Source organism: Neoarius graeffei, chromosome 2, assembly GCF_027579695.1.
Source record: "Neoarius graeffei isolate fNeoGra1 chromosome 2, fNeoGra1.pri, whole genome shotgun sequence".
NCBI lineage: Eukaryota > Metazoa > Chordata > Actinopteri > Siluriformes > Ariidae > Neoarius > Neoarius graeffei.
This window is the reverse complement of record NC_083570.1, coordinates 44,895,469-44,905,889: the sequence shown is the minus strand read 5'-3', so window position 1 is coordinate 44,905,889 and position 10,421 is coordinate 44,895,469. Positions and strand designations below refer to the sequence as shown.

At 42.0% G+C, this 10,421-nt stretch overlaps 1 protein-coding gene across 1 annotated transcript; it reads right to left on the bottom strand.

Moving 5' to 3' along the window:
- Nucleotides 1-2,014: 2,014 nt before the first annotated feature.
- klhl42 (kelch-like family, member 42) lies at nucleotides 2,015-8,768 on the bottom strand. The gene is made up of 3 exons (XM_060907888.1): nucleotides 7,604-8,768; nucleotides 7,309-7,502; nucleotides 2,015-5,103 (listed from the first exon to the last, which is right to left on the bottom strand). The coding sequence occupies exons 1-3, from the start codon at nucleotides 8,368-8,370 to the stop codon at nucleotides 4,652-4,654; spliced, it is 1,413 nt and encodes a 470-aa protein (XP_060763871.1). The 5' UTR covers nucleotides 8,371-8,768; the 3' UTR covers nucleotides 2,015-4,651.
- Between the last annotated feature and the right edge of the window lie 1,653 nt (nucleotides 8,769-10,421).

Here is a 10,421-nt window from a genome sequence, read left to right as displayed (position 1 = left end):
CTGATTGCTGACTCGCTGAATCATGCTTTTTGTTGTTAACAAAACATTTGAAATTCGCTCAAAACCAAACCCCCCAAATCTTCCACATCAGTTTCATCACCAGAGCAACACATTCTCACCTTAAACAATCAGCGCCCACAACACCGCGTTTCATGTATTTTCATCTGTGAAGTTATTCAAATGAAGAAAATGAAATAAATTGGAAATTTGATTGCTTATATTCCAGACAGGTGATTTTTGAAATCAGGGGAATTTGGATTCACCAAGGCGATTCTAGATTTACCTAGGTGAATTAGGTCGACATTCTTAAAAAAAAATAGGGATTTTTTGGGGACTCATTAAAAAAAAGAGCCATCAGGAGAGGACGTAGGACGTATCCCCTCCCCCGCACATGAAACCCATCCATCCATTATCTGTAACCGCTTATCCTGTCCAGGATCTCAGGCAAGCTGGAGCCTATCCCAGCTGACTATGGGCGAGAGGTGGGGTACACCCTGGACAAGTCACCAGGTCATCACAGGGCAACACACAGAGACAAACAACCATTCACACTCACATTCACACCTACGGTCAATTTAGAGCCACCAATTAGCCTAACCTGCATGTCTTTGGACTGTGGGGGAAACCGGAGCACCCAGAGGAAACCCACGCGGACACGGGGAGAACATGCAAACTCCACACAGAAAGGCCCTCGCTGGCCGCTGGGCTCGAACCCAGAACCTTCTTGCTGTGAGGCGACGGTGCTAACCACTACACCACCGTGCCGCCCTCACGTGAAACCCCACTCCAAATTTTCCTAAGTTGAATTGGTTGCCATGGAAATGCAGAAAGAATTAAAAATCACAGAAATCCCAAAAGGCACAACTCCTCTAGTCACTTAACATAACTGTCAGGTTTCGTGAAAAAAAAATCCTAATGGTTTTTGAGTTATGCTCTGGAAGCTAAAATGTTTACAGATGGACAGACAGAGAGATAGCTATATCCCTCCACATTACATGCCAGGGGGATAAAAAGGGGGCCTGGATTTTTTAGGGGGTTCATAAAAGAATGAGAACACTTCAACAAATCAATCACTCTCTAGTCACCTGTCCCCTCGTTTCTCACTTACCCCACACCCTTTATATATCTTCTATCCTCTTATACCTCTCTACCCAGAATTACACTTATATACCTGTCTGTCTCAAACAATTTGCTTTTCTTCCCCTCCACCCTCACTTTTTACTATCCTCGCTGAGAATCAAACTCAGGACCTTCTGCTTTACCACTACACCACAGAACATATAATAAAGCCTACGTACATCACAGTTACAAAATACATTGCCTTTCCCAACCCTAAACCTTAATTCACTTAGGCAAAATCTAGAATCACCTGATTTCAGAAATCACTTGCAGCATCTACAACAGCGTTGAAAAAAAGTCTGTGGTTCAACAACGGTCTTCTCACAGGCGTTTACAGTGTGACTTGTCCTGTATGTTTGTACACTTGCAGACAAATTACAGTTCAACCAAATAAGAGTCTACACACTCATTCCTGCATGTTTTATTGACCTTTTTAAGGCATTTCTGAGAATATCCAATAACAAAAAAAAAAAAAATGCAAAGTCTCTTACTCACTCTTACTCATTGCATTCTTTAGGATTTAGTGGGCTGGAGATCATTGACCATTCATATTGGTATAAGTTTATCGATAAAGCAATATTGGGTAAACTTTCAGTTTACCTCTGTACCCTCCTCTGTCTGAACTCGGGTAGTTACCACCTACACCCATCCAGGTGACTTTTTTTTTTTAAATGTACCGCAGGGGGGCGGCACGGTGGTGTAGTGGTTAGCGCTGTCGCCTCACAGCAAGAAGGTCCGGGTTCGAGCCCCGTGGCCGGCGAGGGCCTTTCTGTGCGGAGTTTGCATGTTCTCCCCGTGTCCGCGTGGGTTTCCTCCGGGTGCTCCGGTTTCCCCCACAGTCCAAAGACATGCAGGTTAGGTTAACTGGTGACTCTAAATTGAGCGTAGGTGTGAATGTGAGTGTGAATGGTTGTCTGTGTCTATGTGTCAGCCCTGTGATGACCTGGCGACTTGTCCAGGGTGTACCCTGCCTTTCGCCCGTAGTCAGCTGGGATAGGCTCCAGCTTGCCTGCGACCCTGTAGAACAGGATAAAGCGGCTACAGATAATGAGATGAGATGAACCGCAGGTTTTTACAGATTTGGAGGAAACTGCATTTTCTTACAATGTACCCTGGACATGGAATAATCTGCAGAAAGATCTAAAATTGGATACACTGATAGTCATCTGATAAATATAAACAACATCATAAAGAATATGGAGTGTTGAGACTTGTAGAGGCCATTGAGTTCAAATAGGTTGTGGATTTTGTAGATTATATTGGATACGTTCTATTTTTGTGAGTGTGTATGGCTTCTATCTTGACCAGGTCTCTCTTGGAAAAGAGAGGACTTCCTGGTAAAATAAAGGTAAAACAAACAAACAAAAATACGTTCCAAGACAAGACAAGGCACCTTTAATACATACTGTCTGTGTACACATCCAGCTGTGGTCAGAAGTTTACATATTAGGCTTTCACTTATTTCATTGAACTGTTCTTTTTCTGTCGCAGAATGATTGTACAACATACATCTTTAATAGAAAAAAAAAGACTTTGCTGCACAAGATTGAATTTATTTGGGGTTTTCTGAAATCAAGACAGGGTCAAAATTCTACAGACACCCACTTGGATTATTAATTCAGTGGCACTGAAAGTTCCAAAATGTTTTAACTTGTGTCTTAACTTCTTATTAGTGATCATAATTGACTACAACTGGTAGCTTCTCTGTGCACAGCATTGTTTGATAGCATTCACTGAACTGACCAACACACAGTACAATGGTAAAGCCCAAGGAGCTCAGTGCAGATCTGAGAAAAACGATCATAGAGTTACACACTCAGGAATGCCTCTTGGAGCCGTTTCTGAATAACTGCAGATTTCCAAAATCATCTGTTCAAACAACTTTACATAAGTACATGTTATAAATGTGTAGCCATTTTGCCAAGCCACTTTGCTAGGAGAAGACCCAAACAAACAGTCACCCTCAGCTGGGAGGAAACGGATTTGAATGATCAGGAACAACCAAGGCACAGCCCTACCATGAATTGGAAGCTGCTGGAACACTGTCTAGATTCAAGTGAGTTTTACATCACCATGGACTGAGAGGCTGCTATCCATGAAAGAAGCCCCTGCTGCAAAATCAACACCTCAAGCTTGACTAAAGTTTGCAGCTAACCACATGGACAAAGAAAAGCCTGCTGGAGGAAAAAGTTTTATGGTCAGATAAGACAAAGATTGAGTTGAGTGGCCACAGTGACCAGAGGTACACTCTATTAACTGTGAAGCATGGTGGTGGTAGCAGCATGCTCTGGGGCTGTTTTGCCACCATTGGAACTGGCGCATTGCATAAAATGGATGGACTCATGAAGAACCTCAAAATTCTTCGGTATAACTTCAAACCATCAGGAACCAGGACAGAGTTGGATGTTCCAACAGGACAATGACCCCAAACACACATCAAAGCTAATTGTGGAGGATAATGCATTGCTAACATTCAGATGAAAACTAGTCCTGACCTCAACCGTATTGAAAATATACGGACTGTGCTTAAAACCCGAGTCCATGCCAGGAAACCAACAAATTAAATCAAGCTCTACCATTTCTGCCAAGAACAGTGGACAAATATCGAAACCAGAATGCTGCCAGAAAGTTTGTTGATGGCTTCCAAAATCGTCTGGTCAAGGTTAAACTTGTTAATGGACATTTCACCAAATATTAGGTGTGCTCTATGGATATTTTCGACCCTTTGTTGATTTCAGAAAACCCAAAAGAAATGAAAACTTGTGTACCAAAGTCTAGTTTTGGTTCTATTAAAGATGTATATCATACAATCATTCTGGTACAGAAAACGAACAGTTCAAATAAATCACTGAAAGCCCAATACTGCCATGACGTTTCTGTCCCTGTATGTAAACTTCTGGGTAGAGTTTAGAGTACTGTCTCCAAACCTTTTGACCATTTCATGTTCTCTAATGTATAAACCCTCCATGTAACCCTTATTTTAAAAAAAAATCCAGGTATTTTGGTCAAGCTTGTTTGCCAGATGCCCAAATTGAAGGCTTAAGTGGTAATTTTCTGAAAAGTTACATAGAGTTAAGACTAACAATTTGCAATCACTCTTAGTGTTCCATCCCAATCATGGCCATGTAAAACCACGGCGTACACTAATATATTACAGATTGGCAGAATACAGGGAGTAAGTGCATGCATTGGCATTAGTTGGTTTTGTGTAAGATTGAGAAATCTGCTACAGCAGTGTAATTGTTCCCATACTGTTTCCTGCATACTCGACAACATGGTAAAGCAACGTTTCTCAATTCATTTATACCTCAACAACTTCCTGTTAAAGCTATCAGCAGGATGACAGACTGTTAAACTGTTACTGAATGTAAACCACTGAGTTACAACCACTGAGTCAATTATAGGGCAGTTATGAATTAGTCCACCTTCTGTAATGTGCATCAGAGTCTCAGTTCCTTGGACATGAACATAACCACCAATTATCTTCAGTACCGTGTGACCGTTACCCGTTTTTTTTTTATATAAATCTTCTTTAGAGGATGTTGGGCAGGTAAAGGGAACAGAGCAGCACGTTATGGCCAAGTGTCGGGAAGCGTCGGAAGGCCTCCCAGGCATCACTGAACACGTTGTACTTGAGGAAGACGCGGTGCTCAAGGTTGGTGCGTGGGCCAACGTCACGGCTCATGATGTAGATGCCATCATTATGCAGAGCACACGTGAGGTTCAGGCCTGACTTGGATACACTCGCTCGCAGCTGCAGCCACTCACCTGTGCGCACATTATACGACTGCACTGCCAACGCGTCTTCGGCAGGGTTGACCCTGACGTGCTCGGCTCTCTCCAGCTCACGCGTGTAGCCACCCACAAGGTAGATGATCTCCTCCACAGACAGCATCTGCTGCTTCCGCACGTGTGCCGAGCACGTGTGCAACACAGACCACGTGTCTGACGTAGGGCAGTAGCGCAAAACATTCGTGTTCCTGTCTGCCACGGAAAGAGAGGTTATTCTCAACCTTTAGGTTTGCTATAATTTACATAACTGAGTTTGAAGGGGGGGAGCAATGACGAGCAATCTCATTATTCAGATATGAAACTGTGATTGAGTCTACCTCTGAGATTATACCATCACTCCCTGTATGTGTACACAGTAGTGCTTGAAAGTTTGTGAACCCTTTAGAATTTTCTATATTTCTGCATAAATATGACCTAAAACATCATCAGATTTTCACACAAGTCCTAAAAGTAGATAAAGAGAACCCAGTTAAACAAATGAGACAAAAATATGATACTTGGTCATTTATTTATTAAGGAAAAATATACAATATTGCATATCTGTGAGTGGCAAAAGTATGTGAACCTTTGCTTTCAGTATCTGGTGTGACCCCCCTTGTGCAGCAATAACTGCAACTAAACGTTTGCGGTAACTGTTGATCAGTCCTGCACACCGGCTTGGAGGAATTTTAGTCCATTCCTCTGTACAGAACAGCTTCAACTCTGGGATGTTGGTGGGTTTCCTCACATGAACTGCTCGCTTCAGGTCCTTCCACAACAGTTCCATTGGATTAAGGTCAGGACTTTGACTTGGCCATTCCAAAACATTAACTTTATTCTTCTTTAACCATTCTTTGGTAGAACAACTTGTGTGCTTAGGGTCGTTGTCTTGCTGCACGACCCACCTTCTCTTGAGATTCAGTTCATGGACAGATGTCCTGACATTTTACTTTAGAATTCGCTGGTTTATTCAGAATTCATTGTTCCATCAATGATGGCAAGCCGTCCTGGCCCAGATGCAGCAAAACAGGCCCAAACCATGATACTACCACCACCATGTTTCACAGATGGGATAAGGTTCTTCTGCTGGAATGCAGTGTTTTCCTTTCTCCAAAAATAAAGCTTCTCATTTAAACCAAAAAGTTTTATTTTGGTCTCATCTGTCCACAAAACATTTTTCCAATAGCCTTCTGGCTTGTCCACGTGATCTTTAGCAAACTGCAGACGAGCAGCAATGTTCTTTTTGGAGAGCAGTGGCTTTCTCCTTGCAACCCTGCCATGCACACCATTGTTGTTCAGTGTTCTCCTGATGGTGGACTCATGAACATTAACATTAGCCAATGCGAGAGAGGCCTTCAGTTGCTTAGAAGTTACCCTGGGGTCCTTTGTGACCTCGCCGACTATTACATGCCTTGCTCTTGGAGTGATCTTTGTTGGTTGACCACTCCTGGGGAGGGTAACATCTCATCTCATCTCATTATCTCTAGCTGCTTTATCCTGTTCTACAGGGTCGCAGGCAAGCTGGAGCCTATCCCAGCTGACTACGGGCGAAAGGCGGGGTACACCCTGGACAAGTTGCCAGGTCATCACAGGGCTGACACATAGACACAGACAACCATTCACACTCACATTCACACCTACGCTCAATTTAGAGTCACCAGTTAATCTAACCTGCATGTCTTTGAACTGTGGGGGAAACCGGAGCACCCGGAGGAAACCCAGGCGGACACAGGGAGAACATGCAAACTCCGCACAGAAAGGCCCTCGTCGGCCATGGGGCTCGAACCCGGACCTTCTTGCTGTGAGGAGACAGCGCTAACCACTACACCACCGTGCCGCCGGGGAGGGTAACAATGGTCTTGAATTTCCTCCATTTGTACACAATCTGTCTGACTGTGGATTGGTGGAGTCCAAACTCTTTAGAGATGGTTTTGTAAGCTTTTCCAGCCTGATGAGCATCAACAACGCTTTTTCTGAGGTCCTCAGAAATCTCCTTTGTTCGTGCCATGATACACTTCCACAAACTTGTGTTGTGAAGATCAGACTTTGATATATCCCTGTTCTTTAAATAAAACATGGTGCCCACTCACACCTGATTGTCATCCCATTGATTGAAAACACCTGACTCTAATTTCACCTTCAAATTAACTGCTAATCCTAGAGGTTCACATACTTTTGCCACTCACAGATATGTAATATTGGATTATTTTCCTCAATGAATAAATGACCAAGTATAATATTTTTGTCTCATTTGTTTAACTGGGTTCTCTTTATCTACTTTTAGGACTTGTGTGAAAATCTGATGATGTTTTAGGTCATATTTATGCAGAAATACAGAAAATTCTAAAGGGTTCACAAACTTCCAAGCACCACTGTATGTGTGTGTGTGTGTGTGTGTGTGTGTGTACATATACACACCTCTGGCTGTGTAGCCACCCATGACGTAGATCATGCCCTGGCATTCGCATGCAGAGAACTCGGTCAGAGGATCAGGCATGGAGGAAACGCAGGTCCACCAATCCTGCTCAGGTCCATAGCACTCCACTGTACTTAAGCCATGCCCTCCTACTGCATACAGCTTCCCACTCACTGCCACCAGCTTAAAGTTAGCCCTGAGCACAAGCACAACATCTATGGGTGAAAACAGCACTTATACATCAAAATGGGCGATTTCCTGTTCTCCGAACATCATACATTAATGTGATGCCAGTACCTTTTCTGGTTCAAAGGAGCTATATGAGTCCATTCATTTCTGCATGGATTGTAACAGTGTGCTGCAGCGATCTCTTGACTCGCCATCCTGTAGCCACCGACGATGAAAAGGTAGTTATCAAGCACAGCTGAGCCGTACCCTCGGACATTGACCATGTCTGAAGGAAGATTGTTGGCGAGCGGCTTCCAGCGCTGCTCTCGCTCGCCGTAGCGCAGCATGGACCACGGCTCATCTTGATCAGTAAGGTCAAGGCAGGTTCCCACAAAGTCTCCGACTGCCACCAGCGTGGCCGTGCCCCTCATCCGCATCTCCCTGATCTGCTCACGCGATTCAACAGGCAAAGTATGGAACTCGGGTCTGCGCAGCATGGGGTGGTAGTAGCAGCTCATGAACTTCAGGCATGCCGTGCGCAGCTCATGGGTGCCGTAGACCTCTGAGAGGTTGAAGACCTCGACACAATTGTCTTGGCGGATTTCAGACAGAAGAAGCTTTAGGATGGGTGTCACTTGGAGGAAAGACGCCGTCTCGATGAGGTCCTCCAGGGTTTCGTTGACCACCTGAACTTTGGAGGTGTTGATGAACTCCAGGACGAGTTCGAGGCCTGGGACACTCAGTCCTTGCAGTTGCACTGAATCTTCTCCAGACTCCCGCATGCCAGAGCTATACAGCGCCCGGAAGTAGTCGCTCTTCTCAATCAGCTTGTTCTTGCTCACATTGTACGATCTGTTGTCCATAACAATCTCAATAAGCTGCTCAGGCGACGACATGGTTGCATTTGATCGAGGGTGTTTTGGTCTGTCCACGTGTTAGCGTCCGTGGGATTATGTTGCTGTTTACATTTCTACTCAAGGATCTGCTGCTAGAACCACATCCAAAGCCTATATATGGAAATGTTTAGTCCATCAGAGATCCAGAGCTGATGCAGTTCAGATCCACACGTGAGCAAGCCAATGTTCACTCATTAACTCTGTAACTAAATACACAGCAGCAGCGGAAATGAGCTGCTTAGTTTGTAAAATGTCGGTTATAAAACTGTTAGCACACTCTGTTAACTTTATATAACTTTGTTTTTAATCTTACTTGGCATCAGTAACACGTTCATTCCCATGGAAATCCCAACGACTCCAAAAGAAAACCTAATGTAAACAAACCACCGTGGAACGCTTAAACTACTTCCTGTTTGGTCAGCTGGTCTGGCTACGTCACAGCTACGTCACAAACCCGAGCTGTGTTTTATAATGATAACTTATTATTTTTTATTTTTTATTTTTATTTTATTTATTTGCACATGATAAAAGAAATTTACAAGAAAACATAAATGGAACAAAAACAGTAAACGTGCTGGGGAAGAAAAAAACCACAATGGCTTGTTCTAAGTCTTCCCCCATTTAAATTAGTCAAGTCAAGTCAACTTTATTGTCAAATATGCTATACATGCTCGACATACAGCACAGATGAAATATCAGTCCTCTCTGACCCATGGTGCAAACAGGCAATGCAATAAATAAAAATAGAATAATTGAAAAAAAAAACAATATAAACAGTATAAACACTCTAGATAGGAACTAGACAGACTAAACACTCAGACAATATAAACAGTGTAAACACTAGATAAGAACAAGACATAGACTAAACACTCAGACAATATAAACAGTGTAAACACTAGATAAGAACTACACACAGACTAAACACTCAAACAGACAATATAAACAGGATAAACACTCTAGATATGAACTAGACATAGACTAAACACTCAAACAATATAAACAGTATAAATAAACAGCATAAACACTAGATAAGAACAAGACATAGACTAAACACTCAGACAATATAAACAGTGTAAACACTAGATAAGAACTACACACAGACTAAACACTCAAACAGACAATATAAACAGTATAAACACTCTAGACAGGAACTAGACATAGACTAAACACTCAGACAATATAAACAGTATAAATAAACAGTATAAACACTAGATAAGAACTACACACAGACTAAACACTCAAACAGACAATATAAACAGGATAAACACTCTAGATTGGAACTAGACATAGACTAAACACTCAGACAATATAAACAGTATAAACACTCTAGATAGGAACTAGACATAGACTAAACACTCAAACAATATAAACAGTATAAATAAACAGCATAAACACTAGATAAGAACAAGACATAGACTAAACACTCAGACAATATAAACAGTGTAAACACTAGATAAGAACTACACACAGACTAAACACTCAAACAGACAATATAAACAGGATAAACACTCTAGATTGGAACTAGACATAGACTAAACACTCAGACAATATAAACAGTATAAACACTCTAGATATGAACTAGACATACACTAAACACTCAAACAATATAAACAGTATAAATAAACAGTATAAACACTAGATAAGAACAAGACATAGACTAAACACTCAGACAATATAAACAGTGTAAACACTAGATAAGAACAAGACATAGACTAAACACTCAGACAATATAAACAGTGTAAACACTAGATAAGAACTACACACAGACTAAACACTCAAACAGACAATATAAACAGGATAAACACTCTAGATATGAACTAGACGTAGACTAAACACTCATATATATACACACACACACACACACACACACACACACACACACACACACACACACACACACACACACATAAATTGGTTCAAATAACCAAACAGTCAAGGGCACTTGAGGTATAGCAGGTAAACATGAAATAAGCAGTATAAACAAACTAGCAACAAATTAACAAGTAATTAATACAAATTTAACAAATTAGAGAATAACTATATTAAAATAG

Bases quoted from the DNA above. Each gene is read 5' to 3' on its own strand.
- klhl42 (XM_060907888.1), bottom strand. From the start codon at position 8,370: ATGTCGTCGCCTGAGCAGCTTATTGAGATTGTTATGGACAACAGATCG. The intron at 7,503-7,603 runs GTACTGGCATCA...GCTTGTGCTCAG, and splicing joins GCTCCTTTGAACCAGAAAAG to GGCTAACTTTAAGCTGGTGG. The intron at 5,104-7,308 runs GTGTGTATATGT...TTTCCGTGGCAG, and splicing joins GGGTGGCTACACAGCCAGAG to ACAGGAACACGAATGTTTTG.